Source organism: Muntiacus reevesi, chromosome 3, assembly GCF_963930625.1.
Source record: "Muntiacus reevesi chromosome 3, mMunRee1.1, whole genome shotgun sequence".
In the NCBI taxonomy this organism is placed as follows: Eukaryota; Metazoa; Chordata; class Mammalia; order Artiodactyla; family Cervidae; genus Muntiacus; species Muntiacus reevesi.
In genome coordinates, this window is record NC_089251.1 from 54,804,633 (window position 1) to 54,822,643 (window position 18,011).

The 18,011-nt window shown below is 54.2% G+C and overlaps 1 protein-coding gene across 2 annotated transcripts in view; it reads left to right on the forward strand.

Annotated features, from left to right (window-relative positions):
• Positions 1-651: 651 nt before the first annotated feature.
• The window catches only part of ATOH8 (atonal bHLH transcription factor 8), a 42,790-nt gene continuing 25,430 nt past the window's right edge, over positions 652-18,011 (forward strand). The window contains exons 1-2 of one of the 2 annotated variants that reach the window (XM_065929123.1): positions 652-1,797; positions 13,561-13,752. In XM_065929123.1, coding sequence (XP_065785195.1) covers positions 1,033-1,797; positions 13,561-13,752 — 957 coding nt within the window. In that variant the 5' untranslated portion in view covers positions 652-1,032. The remainder of the gene's footprint in view (positions 1,798-13,560; positions 13,753-18,011) is intronic. The other variant, XM_065929124.1, reaches the window with a different exon arrangement.

Genomic DNA, 18,011 nt, shown 5'->3' on the forward strand with positions numbered 1-18,011 from the left:
AGGCGTTGATGTTCTCCGAATTTCTCATTTCATAGATGAGTAAATCCGGGCTTAACAGGCAGCCTGGGGTGAAGTGACTTCAGACTCTCACAGATGCTGCGTCGAAATCCGAAGCTTCCACCCTGGTCGGCCTCTTTAAACTCGCTGCGTGACCGTGGGAAAAGCCCATTCCTTTTTGGAGCCTCAGTTTCCCTGTCGCTTAGGCTTTCTGCTCCTGGTTCCCCTTTGATCCAGCGAGTGACCCAGTGAATGGGACTGCGGTGCAGGGGGACCTGAGGATCTTTGGCAACCCCAGAGCCTTCCTCCTCCCCTCAGCCCCCCACGACCTCACCCTCTTCCAGAAGAAGTCGCCATACAGTTTCTGTCTCGCCTGGCAAGCTGGGGTAGGGTTGTGGGGAGGGCTGGACGTGTAGGTGCTGGGTGCGGAAGGTCACCGAGAGAAGAAGGCCTAGCTCCATTTGGGGAAGGGCCCAAGGGCCCAGAAGCCACGTGCTCCGGACCAGACTGTCCTGCGGGAAATGAGAAGCGCCCGGGACTCGAGGAGGGGGTGGGGAGGGAGAGTCGGAGGAGGCAGGTTCTGGGCAGAAGGGCTGGGGGTGGGGGGAGGCAGAGAGCACGCGGACAAAGGAGGCGGCCGGCAGCCCAGCTGTTTTGAAAAATGCTTCCTGTTTCTTTAAAGGCGCTCGCGGCTCGGGCGGCCGGGGCTGGGGAGGCGGCGGCGCTGACTGATCTGGGGAACCGGGCTTCTGTGTAAACTGAGGCTAAACAAACACAGATGGAGCGCAGCGGGCGTTCTCCAGAAACGCTGGCACGGCGGCAGCGACTTCAGATGACACTCTGAGCGCTCCGGGAACGGACAGCCCGGCGGCGCAGCTGCCCCGGGGCGAGGGGGAGAAAGGGAGGAGGGAGGGAGGGAGCGAGCGAGCAGGGGGAGAGCTGGCGACTCCGAGGCGCTGAGCGCGGCGGCCGCCGGGGCAGGCGGGCGCGCTTCCCGGGCAGCCCCACGCCCCTGCCTCGCGCGCTACCCGCGCCATGAAGCACATCCCGGTTCTCCAGGACGGGCCCTGGAAGACCGTGTGCGTGAAGGAGCTGAACGGCCTCAAGAAGCTCAAGAGGAAAGGCAAGGAGCCGGCGCGGCGCGCGAACGGCTATAAAACTTTCCGATTGGACTTGGAAGCGCCCGAGCGCGGCGCCACCGCCACCAACGGGCTGCGGGACAGAACCCAGCGGCTGCAGCCAGTCCCGACCCCGGTGCCAGCCCGGGTGGCGCCGGTCGTTCCCTCAGGTGGGGGCGCGGACACGGCCGGGGAGCGCGGGGGCGCCCGGGCGCCGGAGGTCTTGGACGCGCGGAAACGCGGCTTCGCCCTGGGCGCAGTGGGGCCGGGACTCCCCACGCCGCCTCCGCCGCCGCCGCCTCCTGCGCCCCAGGGCCAGGTACCTGGGGGTCCCGAGACACAGCCTTTCCGGGAGCCGGGCCTGCGTCCCCGCATCTTGCTGTGCGCACCGCCAGCACGCCCCACGCCGTCGGCGCCCCAGGCGCCCCCGGCGCCCCCAGAGCCCCCGGTGCGCCCCGCGCCCCCCACGCGCCCTGGGGAAAGTTCTTACTCGTCAATTTCACACGTAATTTACAATAACCACCCGGATTCCTCCGCGTCGCCTAGGAAACGGCCGGGCGAAGCTACCGCCGCCTCCTCGGAGATCAAAGCCCTGCAGCAGACCCGGAGGCTCCTGGCGAACGCCAGGGAGCGGACGCGGGTGCACACCATCAGCGCAGCCTTCGAGGCGCTCAGGAAGCAGGTACCGGTTCCCAGCCACACATCCTCACTGCACTTGGGGATGGCTGCGGGAGTGGGTGGGCAAGTGGCGGGGCGGGCTGGGTGGTGGGACTTTAAGGAGGGTGAGGGTTAAAGGGATTAAAGGGCAAGTAATCCTCACCTGGTCGGTCCCAGCGCCGGGACAGGTATGGGACCGCCTGGGGCAGAGACCTTTGCCACACTTTGGTTTAGGTCTTAGTTTGCAAAGTGGGGATGAAGGTTCGAGATCTCTGGCCCTCTTTACTGCCACTTCCATCCCCCTTGGGGTGACCCTGTCTGCGAGTCTGACTCTAGCCCTCATAGTTCAATTTTATGGCAGCGAATATTTGTCTCCCGGAGGCCATTGGGCGCCGTGAGGATTGGAGAGGGGAAATGTGGGAATCTGTCTCCGGTGGATAAGGGCGAAGACCCTTTTTCTGGCAGACCCGGAATGCTGCTGAGGGGTGGTCCTGGTTTTGCCAGAATATAAATGTTCTGCCTTCTGGGGGAGCCTGTCGACCCCTTTTTAGCCCCCGCCTCCCGGCGGGGTTGTCCGGCCCTCAGGTTGCCTACACACCCTGCAACACCCGCCCCCCCACCACCACCTCGGTGTCCTTAAGGACCCTGGCTATAACCCTTCCCTGGGAATTGGCTGGAGTCTTTCCTGGAGATTCCCCCTTTACTGCTGACCTTCAGCGCACATGGAAGAGGCAGGTCGGCTGAGCAGAGAACTGGTTGATAGGGGATCTTCAGAAACTAGTTCCGGAGTGGGTTAGGGGCTTCTTAGTTTAGGGCAGGTGGCAGCTGTCCTCACCAGACACTGTCTTCTGAGGGGGATGGGGAGGAATATTTGTCCAAGAATTCCCTGTAGTGGGGAGTGGCAGTTTTACAATTCCACTTAGACAAGATTGAGACTGCCCAGGAGTTCTAGACTGTTCATTTTCATTGAGCAAAGAGAGATCTAAGAAGTGAGTGGTAAGTGCCCTCTGCCTCCACCTCACACAGGGCATGGGGAAGGTTGAGGGAGTAGGTGGGTGTGATTGGTTTGAATGGTCAGGATTTCTGCTTGCTCTGCCACTGACTTCCTGTGTGACTTCAGGAAAGTTACTCACCCTCTCTGGGCTTTAGCCAGTAACAAAGGATTTCAGAAAATATGATATTTTTGGATGACACTCTCTCTGCTTCCTCCTGTGAGTGGGTCGGGCAGTGCCTGTATTCACCCCTGGGAGAGAAATTGAACTCCTGGGAAAAGAGGCTCTATGACTTTTGAGCCAAAGTGTCTCACTTGGGAATAGGTGAGCTGATTGGTCAGTGAAGTGGAGTGGAGTGGAGGGGTCAGATAGCTGTCACAGATAGGTGGGACCCTGGGCAGTGGGCCAAGTGGAGAATTCAGTCTCAGGTAGCAGCCTGCTACCTGCCCCTCAGGATGGAAGACTGAAATGACAAAGATATGCCTGTCCACCTGCTCACCTTGAAGCTAGGAAAACCCCCTCAGATTGGGGAGGTCAGGTGCCCAGAGCATCACAGCTGGTGAGCAGCAGGACGGGGCTGGCACCCAGGCCCTCTGACTGCCAGCTCCGGGTTCTTTTTACTCCTCCAGCTGCCTCTTTCGATGCTGAGAAAATATTCATAGTCTTGTATGCTCAACTGCATCTCATTTGTCCAGTGACTTTAACATCTTTTAGTAATAAATTCCATCTTACCTGATCTTAACATCCCTCTCAGTTGGATTAACTTTTCACTTAATGGAATGTAAAACTGGGACCCGGAGAAAGAAGGAAGAGGACTCTTCCCAAATCACCTAGTGGGTTAGGAAAGATGATAGAAGTTTCTAGAATGCCTGCCCGGCCAAATGCTTCTCACAGTGTTGGCTGTATCAGTGTCATGGGCCCCCCAGCCACACTCGCAGTGTCATTTGTAGTTGGAAGATGGGCAGACACAGGCCTGACTCTCTGAGACAGGATTGTTAATCCTGCTTTCCTTTCACTTCTGCCCTTCTTGTGGGAAAGTTCTGCAGAAAACGGACAAATTCAGGGAGAGTGCATGCACACACACAGGTACACACAGCTGTGTGTATACACACAATCAGTACCTGTGCTCTTAAGCACACACCAAGTGCTTGAACAGAAACATCCACTCCTGTTTGTTGCCCTCCTGGCCCAAAGCATCTGTCCTTTCCCCAGAAAGGCTGCTGTCTGTTATCTGGGAGCAAAAGAAATCGCTAGGGCACTTCTGGTCCCCAGAGCCCAGGGCCCAGGCCACACTCACCACGTCCACATCACACAGCCCCTGTCTGATGGGGAAAGTCCTGTGTCCTGGAGGCACTCCTTCCTCCTCTGGACCTCAGTTTCTCTCCTATAGAAGGTGTACATGTGTATACACACACACACACACCCATCCATGTGTGTGCCCCTGTCCAGACAGGCCGTGGCTCTGGATTTAGGCTTGGTGGTGGTGGTTTAGACACTAAGTCATGTCCGACTGTTGCGACCCCATGGGCAGTACCCCTCCAGGTTCCTCTGTCCATAGGATTTTTCCAGGAAAGAATACTGGAGTGGGTTGCCATTTCCTTCTCCAGGGAATCTTCCCGACCCAGGGATCAAACCCAGGTCTCCTGCACTGCAGGCGGATTCTTTACCAACTGAGCTACCAGGGAAGCCCTTGGATCTAGGCTCAGGCTTGACTATTGGAAATGGGCCCCTGCGAAAGAAGCGAAAGGTGAGAGTCTGGTTCTGCCTGAAATGAGACCTTGGCCATTGCAGCGCTGAGGTCCGTGGTGGGACTGTGACTGGTCTGGAGTTCCGTTTCCCTGACCAACTTCCTGGTACAGTGAAAAGAGTATGAGCAGGGAGTCTGGAGGCCAGCATTTGAGTCCTGTCTCTGCTGTATGCCTCTTGTGTGACCTTGGACAAGTCATTTTCTCTCTGAGCCTCAGCTAATGAAACTGGAAAATGGTGATAAAACTTACTTCATACACAGCTTCTTTGCAAACATCAAGTGAAGAAAGGAAGGAGACCGTAGGAGGAATGAACCTTTCTCGAACATCCACAGTGTCCTCAGTGCTGGGCCAAGGACTTGACAGATGTAGAAATAAGAATTCTATTATCATTTTCTTAACAATCATAGAAACTGCCATCAATCTGTGGCAGCAATCAAAGCAACTGGGTTCAGTCACTCAGTCACGTCTGACTCTTTGTGACCCCATGAACTGTAGCATGCCAGGCTTCCCTGTCCTTTGCTATCTCTGGGAGTTTGCTCAAACTCATGTCTGTTGAGTCGGTGATTCTATCCAGCCATCTCATCGTCTGTCACTCCCTTCTCCTCCTGCCCTCAATCTTTCCCAGTGTCAGGGTCTTTTCCGATGAGTTGGCTCTTTGCCATCAGGTGACCAAAATATTAGAGCTTCAGCTTCAGCATCAGTCCTTCCAATGAACACTTAAGGTTGATTTCCTTTAGGCTTGACTGACTTGATGTCCTTGCTATCCTTTGTACTGGGTCCTGGGCTAAGTGTGCTATGTGTATTAGTTCATTTAACGAAATAGGTGTTGTCCCATCCCTACCCCCGTCCCACCCCCATTTCACAGATGGTGAGACTGAGGTTCAGAGAGCTTCTGTAAATTGGTGATGGTCTCCCAGCCTTTGGCTGCCACACCAGGCCTCATGGGTTTTGCACTGCATATCTCCCTGACTTGCCATTTACTAGGCTCCAGGGTGCATATGCCGCTATCACTGCAGAATCTGGATTCAAATCAGTCAGTGAGTCGCTCCAAGGCTCAGACTCCTACCAGCCTGGTGATCGCCCTGGAGCTGTCCACCCCCAGCACAGGGAAGCTCGCCAGTCTCCTGTTTTGTCCGACCCACCATATTCTCAACCAGGGAAGGAACGGGGTAGGAGGCTGCCTGGCCACAGAAGTGCAGGTGGGGGAGAGAGAGGCCCCCTGGCAGGAGGGTGGGGGGTGGGTATGCAGGGCAGATGGTCAGGCCACATGCCACCAGCCCAGCTGCGTGGGGCCCTCCCCGCCGCCCCATGTGAAGGCCATGTGTGTACAGCTGGGCCCGGTCCATGTGCGGGGCTGCTCCGGGCCAGGTGGGAGGGGTTCGAGGGAAAGCCTGGTGTTGCTGGGTGGGGGAGGGGAGGGGCCCGAGCCCGTGGGCCTCGGCCTTCCCTGACAGAACCTTCTGGCTCACAGGCTGTGCTTGCCCACAGGGCATCTGCTGCGCTTGCAAGATTTCCTCTCTCCCAGAGAAGTGTAAAGCCCCTCAGCGCTGGAGGAATGGCACTCTGGCCAGGCAGAGGCCTGGATCAGCAGGGCAGAGCCCTCAGGGCCTGCTGAGGTGCCTCTTCATAAGTGAGAGTGTTAGTCCCTCAGGCTTGTCCGACTCTCTTCCACCCCATGGACTGTAACCGGAGAGGCTTCTCTGTCCATGGGATTCTCCAGGCAAGAGTTCTGAAGTGGGTTGCCATTCCCTTTTCCAGGGGAACCTTCCCGACCCAGGGATCGAACCCAGGTCTCCTACATTGCAGGTGGAGTCTTTACTGGCTCAGCCACCAGGGAAGGTGCCATGGTCTTCTGCAGAATCCTCCACAAGTAAACTCAGGGTGGCCCAGAATGGGGCATGAGAATGGCGCCCCCAGCCCCGCACCTCCCTCACCCTCAGACTCCCTAGGATGCCAGGGGGCCGTGGCAGCCTGTGTCCCACTCCTCAGGGAATGAGGGACAGGCCTGTTTGCGTCCACAGGGGACAGGAGTGACAGAAGCCTCTCTCCAGCCCCCTTTTATCCAGTCACCAGGGCAACTGCCTTTTGAACCTCTTTGCAGGAGGTGAAGTACCTTACCTGGCCTTGTGGTCATGTATAGTAGTAGTAGTCCCACCTTCCCACTTCACAGGTGAGGACACTTACAGAGGTGGAATGAGTGACCAGGCTTTGTCCCGTCTGGCTCTGGGCCAGGGCTCATAAAGACTTAAGCCCAGGTTTTCAGGGTTCGGCCTCGTTGCTAGGAGTCAGGTTGGGATTTTGTTTAGACGGAACTTGATAAGGACCTCGAACAGCTCTGTATGGAGAGACTTCACCCCAGGAAGCCAGCACTCCCTGATATGAGATTATCAGAGAATAATTTCAAATGAATCAGGTGCTCGGCTGTGTGTCGAGGACACAGTGATGCTGGAGCTCTGTGGGTCCAGAAGCCTTGGTGGGCATCTGAGGATGGATCTGAGGGGTGGGTAGGAGTTGGCACAGAGGCAAGAGGGCTTCCAGGCCGCCCCTGCATTGGCTGGTTGGTTCCTGGCTGTGCTTGTCTGTTGTCCCTCTGAAGGAAACGGCAACCCACTCCAGTATGCTTGCCTGGGAAATCCCATGGTAAGAGGAGCCTGGTGGGCTGCAGTCCGTGGGTTGCAAAGAGTTTGGCATGACTAAGAGACTAACACTCACTTACAGCCTCAGCCCCTCCCTACATCTGCCCATGGCGATTCCATTCTGAGGCAGCAGGTGTTCTCATGTCCATTTATTGGTGAGGAAACTGAGTCCGCTAAGCTTGTGGCCCTGCCTAAGCTCATGTGGATGGCCCAGAGTAGAGTTAGGTCCTCAGCATCTCAGGCCAGGGTCCTTCCTGCTTTCTCCCACTTGTTGGAGCCAGAAGAGGGTCTGGTAAGTAAGTGGGATGGAATCTCTTAGAGGTATATGGGACCTTGAGAAAATCCCCACATGTGCTCTGAAGCTTAACAGTCTTTTAAATTTTTGTCTGTGTTGGGTCTTCGTTGCTGTGCACGGGCTTTCTCTAGTTGCGGTGAGTGGGGGCTACTCTCTAGTTGTGGTGCTCTGGCTTTTCATTGTGGTGGCTTTTCTTGTTGTGAGCACAGGCTCTAAAATACAGGCTCAATAATTGTGACCCATGGGCTTAGTTGCCACGAGGCATGTGGGATCTTCCCGGACCAGGGATCGAACCCTTGTCCGCTGCATTGGCGGGTGGATTCTTAATCACTGGACCCCCAGGGAAGTCCTAAAGCTTAACAGTTCTTGTGGGTTGAGCATTAGGCAGGTTCTTTTACTTTCTTGGAAGTTTTGCTGCCTCAAGAGTTGCAGCCAACTGACCCTGCTGCCTCCTTTGGCCTTGTCCTCTGAGCAAGCTGAACAGATGACTACTGTGGACTTTCCTGCAGGTGGTGTGGTGGCTGGGCTCTGGGCCTTATGTGGATGCTCAGAGAGGTAATGCAGTAAGGCTGGGATCCCATGAAGTCCAGAACTCTCCAGCTCCTGCTCAGAAGGGTGGGCTGCCCACCTCCACACCGTATAGATACATCCACTTTAAAAAGCAAAGACACCACTTTGCCAACAAAGGTCCGTCTTGTGAAAGCTATAGTTTTTACAGTAGTCCTGTATGGATGTGAGAGTTGGACCATAAAGAAGGCTGAGTGCCAAAGAATTGATGCTTTCCAACTGTGGTGCTGGAGAAGACTTTTGAGAGTCCCTTGGACAGCAAGGAGATCAAACCAGTCAATCCTAAAGGAAATAACCCTGAATATTTATTGGAAAGACTGATGCTGAAGCTCCAGTATTTTGGCCACGTAAGGGACAGAGGAGCCTAGTGGGCTGCCGTCTATGGGGTCGCACAGAGTCGGACACGACCAAAGCGACTTAGCAATAGCAGCAATGGTGCAGAGCTGACTCATTGGGATAGACCTTGATGCTGGGAAAGACTGAAGGCAAGAGGAGAAGGGGGCGAAAGAAGATGAGATGGTTGGATGACATCACTGACTCAATGGACATAAGTCTGAGCAAACTCTGGAAAATAGTGAAGGACAGGGAAGCCTGGCATGCTGCCATCCATGGGGTTCCAAAGAGTCAGCCATGACTTAGTGACTGAACAACAACAACAAGATACATCCACTGGAGAAGGGCATGGGAACCCACTACAGTATTCTTGCCTTGAGAATCCTGTGGACAGAGGATCCTGGCAGGTTACAGTCCATAGGGTCACAGAGAGTCACACATGACCAAAGTGACGTAGCACACACACGCGCAGATACATCCACATCTCCAACCAGTTGCTTCTGGCTGATTGGAAAGAGCTCAGCTAAGGTGTGAGTTCAAAACCCAGCTCGTCTTTCATCAGCTGAGAGATACTGGAAGTGCTTAAACTCCCTGGGCATCAAATACCTCACACAACAGCCATCCTTTGCTTGGCCTTAATAGATTGTGAGAAACAGCAGGGTGTGACCTGGTTCCAGCAGCCATGGAGGGTACACAGATGTTATGCCCACCTTCCAGATAAGAAAACTGAGACTCGGAGAGGTGAAGGTACCTGTCCAAAGTCACATCCTACTGTTTGGGATTCAGACCAGCTCTTTCTGCCTTACCTTGACCTCGCAGAATCAGATCTGCGTTAGGCCAGGGTGCTCTGAGCCGAGTTTTTTGGGGGACCTGGTTGCTGCATCCTGGGATGTGGGCATGAGAAGAACCTGGAATTAACCAGGTGAGCTGAGGAACACCCGCGCTGGAAAGCAGGAGGAGTCAGAGTCAGCTGCCAAAAAGGATCCTTGGTGTCCCATATACAGCCACCTCAGGCAGCAGGAGCTTAGAGAGCCTGGTGGCCTTCCTGACTGATAGATACGCAAGCTTGTGGCTCCAGTCAGGTCTTAGATGAGTGACCTGGGGCCCACTATGTCTCCTGTCTGTTTCCTTGTGTGTAGATGGGGTAACAGTCTTTATTTGGCAGAATGTTTCAGTGGGCTAAAACTACCTATGAATAGTGACCACAGGGCCAGGTAAACAACCAGAGCTCAATAAATGGTTTTCTTGTTAGACTTGGACTTTGAGAGAAGCAGTGGGGCAGAGTGACAAGCCTGGGACAAAACTGGCTCAGAACTTGGCACGGGAGCTCCTAGGTTGGCCTTGACCTCATCTGTTGCTCTGCGATCCCACAGTGACCCTGGATCCCCACGAGCAGATCCCTTCTAAGAGCCCTGCTCCCGACTGGGCTGCTCCTGAGACCCCTGCCGCTGTCCCAGGAACCCCAGGAAACTTTTTGTCCCACAGACCTTGTTTATTTGTTCAGGCTGATAAGCAGGATTCTCTGGACTCTGGTTGAGAACAGGCAAAGTGCATTGCTCTGCAGGCCTTTTTTTCAGATGGATTTGGTGGCGTGGTCAGAGCTCGGGGGTGGGGGGCAATGTATGGGAGTTGGGGGAGTTGACAGTCCCTCTGTTTTCTCCCTGCCCCTCCCTGGGTTTCCTAGCCTGGTGAGGGGCAAGTCCATGGCTGCTGGAGGATGTTGGAAGGTGACTGCAAACCTCATCTGGGCCCTGGGCTGTGGTCTCAGGACCCCTGAAGGGGGAGGGCGGGTAAGGGATGAGCAGGCGCTACTTCCTGGCTCCAGATCTCCTGCTTCTTACCCTCTCTGGAGCCCTTCTTAGGAGACTCTGCCATGCTCATGGACATAATCCCCTGACGGGCAGTATAGCCCATGCGCCGTCTGCTTTAGTTCTTCCCACACTGTGAGGCCAGGCCTGTTAGTGATAGAATGAGGACACCCAGGCCAAGAATGATCATGTCTCTTGCCCAGGGTTTGTGGCTAGAGCCAGGAGTTAGCCCAGGTGACCAAAGGATGTACAAGCTTCACCTCCACACCAAAGAGCTAAATCTTTGTCCTTAGAGAGAGAACAGTTTTGGAGAATTTCCTGGTGGTCCAGTGGTTAGGACTCTGAGCTTGTACTGCCAAGAGCATGGGTTTGATCTCTGGTCAGGGAACTAAGTTCCCTTAAGCCACACGGTGTGCCTTCCTCACAAAAAAAACAGAGAGAGGGGAGAGCATTCATTTGTTCATTCAGTCCCTCGTTCAACAAATCCTTTGGAGGCCAGGGATGGGCAGGATCTGTGTTAGGCTCTGCATACAGAGACTTTCCCCTGACAGCTCATAAGGAGACTGACCATTAAATGAGTCACAGTCATCAGGGGTTAAGAACAGATGGGGGCGATTAGAGCACCATCAAGGTCAGGTACCCGTAGCCCCTGGTGTAGGGCTGGGGGCCAGGTCAGGGAAAGCTCTTGGACAGAGTGAGCTTTAACATGGGCTCCATTTGTGGATGCATTTAAAGTTCTCATCTGAAACAACTCTCTCTCTCTTTTAAAAAATTAATTAGGTTGTGTCGGGTCTTAGTTTCATCCTGCAGGATCTTTTGTTCTGGTGCGTGGACTCTGTAGCTGCAGCACGAGGTCCCAGTCACTCCAAGGCAAGAGGGATCTTCATTCCCCAACCAGGGATCGAACCCATGTCCCCTGCATCACAAGGTGGATTCTTAACCACTGGATCATCAGGGAAGTCCCTGAAGCAGCTCTCTTGTTTATGCTGTCTTGATCACAGCACTGTTGACATTGGGGGCCAGGTCATTCTTTGTTGTGGGCACATGGTAGGATCCTGAGCACTGTAGGACATTTAGTAGCCTCTCTGGTCTCTACCCACTAGTGATGACCAAGAATGTCTGCAGGGCTTCCCTGGTGTCTCAGTAGTAAAGAATTCACCTGCCGATGCAGGACACACAGGTTTGTTCCCTGGTCCAGGAAGATTCCACATGCCGTTGGAGCCACTAAGCCTGAGCGCCACAGCTACTGAGCCTGTGCTCTAGAGCCCGGGAGCTGTAATTACTGAACCCACATGCTGCAACTAATGAACACCGTGTGCCCTAGAGCCCATGCTCCTCAACAAGAGAAGCCACCACAATGAGAAGCCCGTGCACAGCAACTAGAGAGTAGCCCCTGCTCACTGCATCTAGCGAAAAAGCCCAGGCAGCAATGAAGACCCAACACAGCCAAAAATAGATAAATAAAACTAAAAAACATCTGCAGACATTGCCAACTGCTGCTGAGGGATGATATTATCCCTGATTGAGAACCACTGGTCCAGAACAGTGCCTCATGTGCGTGTTGAATGATCCTGCTGTGGGGGCCCCACTCACTGTGAGATGAGGGTTAGTCAATACCAGGTATCAGGGTTGGGATGGATGCTGCATATAGCTCCTGGAGAGCCGTAGGAAGGAGGATGCCACAGCCTTGGTTTCTGGGTATACACGATTAGCCATTTAGGTGAACGACGCATCAGAGCAGCTCTATCAGTTAGCACCTATCTAACCAACAGGTGGACTTTGTGGTGACATCTCCACATGACGGGGGCTTCCCACATGGCACAAGTGGTAAAGAACCTGCCTGCCAATGCAGGAAACAAAAGAGACTCAGTTTCGATCCCTGGGTTGGGAAGATCCCCTGGAGGAGGGCATGGCAACCCACTCCAGTATTCTTGCCTGGATGGAGGAGCCTGGTGGGCTACAGTACATGGGGTCGAAAAGAGTTGGACATGACTGAAACAACTTAGCATGCAGTCTCCATGTTTCCACACAGAACTGTGCTGCAGTCCATGTAGCTTTTTGCTCAAGCGGTGGAAACATTGGTGGACGATGTTAGAGACTCCATCTCTTCACCTGATGCAAATCACTGTGCCATTTGTGATTATCCACTCGCCACCTGATGTGAAGAGCCAACTCATTGGAAAGGACCTTCATGCTGGGAAAGATTGAGGGCAGGAAGAGAAGGGGGAGACAGAGGATGAGATGGTTAGATGGCATCACCGACTCAAAGGATATGAGTTCAAGCAAACTCCCAGAGATAGTGAAGGACCGTGAAGCCTAGCGTGCTGCAGTCCTTGAGGTCACAAAGAGTCAGACACGACTGAATTGAGTGACTGAACAAGTCAATGATGAATGTCAAGGATGTCAAGTCTGGTTGGAGCTGTACTTATTAGGCGCCTGTTGTATGCCCAGCAGCTTCCCAGGTCCAGAGGTCAGAAAGAAAAAGAGAAAAGCATAATCCAATCATGTATGGGTCTTCCAGCTGAGCATTGGCACTTTCCTTTGGTCTGTTCTGAGAGTCTGGGTGCTTAGCTCTGCTTTGATGTTAAAGCATCCCTCTTTTTAAAAATTAGTTAGTTAGTTAATTTTTGGCTGCCCTAGGTCTTTGTTGCTGTGCGCTGGCTTTCTCTAGTTGCAGCGAGCAGGGGCTACTCTCTAGTTGCAGTACACAGGCTTCTCATTGCAGTGACTTCTCTTGTTGCAGAGCACAGACTCTCGGCACTTAGGCTTCAGTGGGTGCGGCTCACCAGCCCTAGAGCTGAGGCTCAGAAGTTGTGGTACACGGGCTTGTTTGCTCCATGGCGTGTGAGATCTTCCCTGACCAAAGATCGAACCCATGTTTCCTGCGTTGGCAGGTGGATGCTTACCCACTGTACCACCAGCGAGGTCCATAACCTCAGTCTTGAGAGCAAGTCCTCTGATGGTAGAATCCAGTTATTGTTTGTTGTCAGACCCCAAGTGTCCAGCAAGACAGGTGTCCCTGAATGAGAGAACAGACTCTCAGAGCAGAAAACATCTGTTCTGTCCAAGATTCCTTCTCAGGGAGCACAGGGGATGGAACTCTGTCCCAGGGGGAAGCGCACTGTGCTTCGTGATTACTGACATTCGGGCAAGAGCCGAGCCTGGCTTTCCTCCTGGATAGCCTGGGAACATGGCTGCCCCCCAGGGGTTGTGTGTGGGTGTAAACAGCAGGTGATTAGAACAGGGAATAAAATCCAGGTGGAAAGATCAGACAAACCACCTCTGCCGCCTGACCGTTCCCTCCCCAGCAGCGGCATGAATGGCCCCACACTTTCCTGGCCAAGGATCCCCCTGGGCTGGTTCTCAGCAGAGACTGGGCAGCCCCTGTTGACGCCTTCTCACCCACCAGGTGCCGTGTTACTCATATGGGCAGAAGCTGTCCAAGCTGGCCATCCTGAGGATCGCCTGTAACTACATCCTGTCCCTGGCGCGGCTGGCCGACCTCGACTACAGCGCCGACCACAGCAACCTCAGCTTCTCCGAGTGCGTGCAGCGTTGCACCCGCACCCTGCAGGCCGAGGGCCGTGCCAAGAAGCGCAAGGTATGTGCCAGCTATGCGGGCAGCAGCCTCTGGGGAGGATGGGGAGGTAGGGACTGGAATCCAGGGTGCCTCTTACTCTCGTCCAGAGGCTTCCAAAGGGACCAGCGAGACCAGCCTCTTGGAGGTTTGCTGGGATTCAGGGCTCCTCAGGCCTCTGGGATTGTGTGTGACTATATTCCTGGGGCTTCCCAGGTGGTGCTGGTGGTAAAGAACCCGCCTACCAATGCAGGGGATGTGAGAAACATGGGTTTGATCCCTGGGTCAGGAAGATCCTCTGGAGGAGGGCATGGCAACCCACTCCAGTATTCTTGCCTGGAGAATCCCAAGAACAGAAGAGGCTGGTGGGCTACAGTCCATGGGGTGGCAAAGAGTCAGGCACAACTGAGCAACTTAGCACACAGCACACTGGTAATGGGGCTCCTGGGTACCAAGGACAGTCCGCTTGGGCCTGCATTTGCTCATCACTTAAATGAGGACAGCTTATCTCTGAAGCTCTTTCTGGTCTTACGTGTTCTGGTGCTGAGTTCCCCACTCAGCCCCTGATTAACGTCATATTAGGGGGAGATCTCATGGGCTGGTAACTGCCCAAGAGAGCCCTTCAGTGTGTTTTGGAAATATGACTTGGCCTGTGGGTTACCTGAGGCTGTGCATTAAGGCAAATCATGTTCATTCATTCATTCATTCTGAAGGGATTCATAGAGCCCCAGCTGTTTGCTGAGCCTGCTGGGCAGGGGTATAAAAATGATAAACATGTGGTCCCAGAACCTCTGCAGCTCAGAGGATGCTCAGAGACCCTCTTGCATCTGGATGAGGGCAGGAGAGTATAGACAGGAGGCCCCGGAAGCCTTTGCTGGGCTACAGGAAGGCCAGGCGGAGGAGGGACAGGCTGCCTTTCCTGCCCAAGGGAGTTAGAAAGATCACCTTTGTGTAAGTGGTGTTTGAGCTGGGACCAGCAGGACAACCAAGAGGTTGCTGAGCAGATGAAGCAGGAACAACATTGGAGACAGAGGGAACAGTGTGTACAAAGCCTGATGTGTTTGGAGAAATATGGGCGGGAGGAAAGGTGTCGGGCACAGCTTTGCTTCCCAGATGGCTTGACTTCCAGCACTTCCAGTTGAGGGTCATTGCCAGGCAATGCAGAGCAGGGCTTGGGATGCAGCCCTCTGCATCTCTGTGCACACGAAGCTATAGGGAGAGAGACAGAGGCTGGGACCCAGCCCATACTCATAAGAAGGGTAGAGGTGGTTAGAGATGCCTGACTCCCCTGGGCATGCAGAGATGGGGAGAGTGGCGGGGGTGCAGATGCAGGCAGGTGACTCCAGCATCCTCCATCTGTTCCTTCCTTCCACCTCCTTCTTCCTTCCTGGCCTGCCCTCTCCCCATCCCTGAGCCCCAGCCCCCCTTTCAAGGAGGCCCTTCTCTGGGTTCTCCAGGCCTTCCAGAGGCCCCTTCAAGAGGCTTCCAGGCAGAGAGACCCTTGTGGACTCTCCTGCCCACAGCAGGGAGGGGCCCATCACATCCCCACCATCAGCCACTGCTGTGTTGATGGCGCGTTGCAATCCTGGGAGTGATTTAACGTGGACCAATTAGGTGAAATCTTCATCTAGTGGGTGAGAAAGGAAGCACCACTGGCTGCTCGCAGGGCGGCCTTCCTCTGGAAAGTGACACGGATAAATTAAAAGCGTGATTGATGGCTCCATGCAGCGCTCCGTGACAAAGGAGGGTTGTAAACTCTGGGTGAACTTCCCCTGGCATTCGGGCGGTCGGAGGTGTGGATGGGCAGGGTGGGCAGGCGCCATTTCCCCCGTTTATGCCCCTCGTCCCCACCCCCACCCCAAGTCCTTCCCTCACCCACCAAAGGCCAGAGTGCTGCCCCCGCTTCCCTGTTCTGTGGAGCAGAGTGTCCTGGGCTGGGGAAGAGGAGAGATGCTTGGAAGTTGAGAGGAGGAGAAGGGGGAGTGGGGTGACGATGGCCAGCAGAGATGAGTTTTTGGCTTCCCCTGAAATCAACCCAAATCTAAGACACCTTAGAGCCCATCTGGTCCAGCCTCCCCATTGTCCAGATTGGGAAACAGGTGTTAGATGGTGGATAAGAGCATCAAACAGGCTTCTCTAGTGGCTTAGACGTTAAAAGAATCTGCCTGCAATGCAGGAGACCCAGATTCAATCCCTGGGTTGGGAAGATCCCCCAGAGAAGGACGTGGCAACCCACTCCAGTATTCTTGCCTGGAGAATCCTATGGACAGAGAAGCCTGGCAGGTTACCATGGGGTCACAAAGAGTCAGACACGACTGAGTGTCTAACGCTTTCACTTTTAAGAGCATAAAACTGCCCTGAGTTTAAGGCCTGGTTCACCACCTACTAGTTGTGTCATTTTGGACCCATTTTTTAACCGCTTCTTGCCTCGGTTTTCTCCTCAATCATTGGGGATGTGGAAGCATCGGTGATTTCCAAGGCTGTTTGCAGTCTGATTTCCAAGTAGAGATCCTGCTTCACCTCTGAAGGGCAAGGGACCCCTGGCATCCTATAGCCCCTCCTGCCAAGTGGGATGTCCTGAGGCTGCCGTCTCCCGAGGACCGCACCTGGACCATCACCATTACCAAGAGGACTTAGAGGGAGGGGTGGGACAGGGTCCTGGAGCTGTTGGGACATCTTCAGGCCCCACCACTGTGCTGGCAGATTGGCTGGCCACAGCATCAGCCCATTCCTGCTGTGTGTGCTTTCTTGCATCTCTGTCACCATGCAGGTAGGTAAGTTTTAAGGTGTCCTCAGGATGGTCTTCAGTGACCGCCGAGTGACCCTGAGTGGCTTGAATAGGCTACGGTTTTGTTAATCAGAACCCCTGGAAATACATCCCTTTATTTGTTCATTCATTCATTGATTCATTCAGTGTTTATCAAGCACTGGCAGTGAGTTATATGTTGGGAAATCCTAACCTGAGCACATGGGTGCTATGATGGGTGTTAGCAATGAGATTTGAGCTTCCCAAGTCTCTGGAGATGGGCTTCCCCCTTGGCCCAGCAGTAAAGCATCTGCTTGCAATGTAGAAAATGCAGGAGACGCTGGTTCTATCCCTGGGTTGGGAAGATCCCCTGGAGGAGGGCATGGTGACTCACTCCAGTATTCTTGCCTGGAGAATCCCCATGGACAGAGGAGTTACAGTCCATAGGGTCGCAAAGAGTCAGACACAACTGAAGTGACTGAACATACACACACAGAGTCTCTGTGGACAGAGCATGTGGATGCAGCGGGGCAGCAGAGAGTGGGGGGGTTCAGATGAAGCCCCTGTTACCTGTCCCCTGCAGCCACTCAGGGTGACCTGAGGGTTTGGGGATGCAAGTGAGTCAGGCTTACATTCGAATGAAGGATAAAGAAAGGAAGAAACTAAAAAACATTCTGATGTAGGTGACCAGCTGAAAGGAAGTCCTCCATAAATGATCACCAGCAATCCCATCGATGGCACCCTGAGCTGTCCCACTCAGGGGTGGCTCCCTCACAGTTCATGTGCCCCAGGGGCTGGGTGACCCTTTTCCAGGACGCCTCCTTGAGAGATTGTTTTCTGTGTCTGCTGATAAGCTGCCTTGTCCCTCCAGGCCTGTGTTAAGAATGGGATTTAAAGTGAACTTGACTTACCCCCTGGGCCCCAAGCGTATCCTTTTGCCCATCCCAGCCTTGCCTTGCTGGGGGTGGGCACCCACATCCCTTGACTGATGAGTCCTCCATCTCTGGGCCTCACAGGATGTGACTCTGAGGATCCAGGGTCCATCTGGAAGCCCCAGTCGTGCAGAGAGGCCCATCGGAGGCTGCCCAGCTGAGAGACAGGTGGGAGGAGTGGAAGGGCTCCGCAGAGCTCAGCTCTGACTCGGGCCACAGCCGGAGATAACGCGCCTTAAGCACCTGGCTCTGGGCCATGTTTCCACAGCTCCTGTTTTTAAATCAGTGACTCCTAGGAGCTTCTGAGGAGGAGGAGAAGAAAGAGCAGCAGAGCTGTTCCACACCTGGGCCGGATCGGCATTGCTGAACCTCGGAATAGGAGAAGACCAGTTTCCCACAATCTAGGGCACTGCCTTCCAGTGATTTGAAGCTATTGAATAAAATAATAGCAACAATAACAACAACAATAATAGCAACAAAAAAGCAATAGCAGCAGCAGCAGCTACTGAAGTTGATGGTATAGTTTAAGCCCTGGTGATAAATGGCCAGTAAGTTCTTGTCCCCCACCAAGTTGCTCACAGGCCTCGGGGCTGTTCCCCGATGAC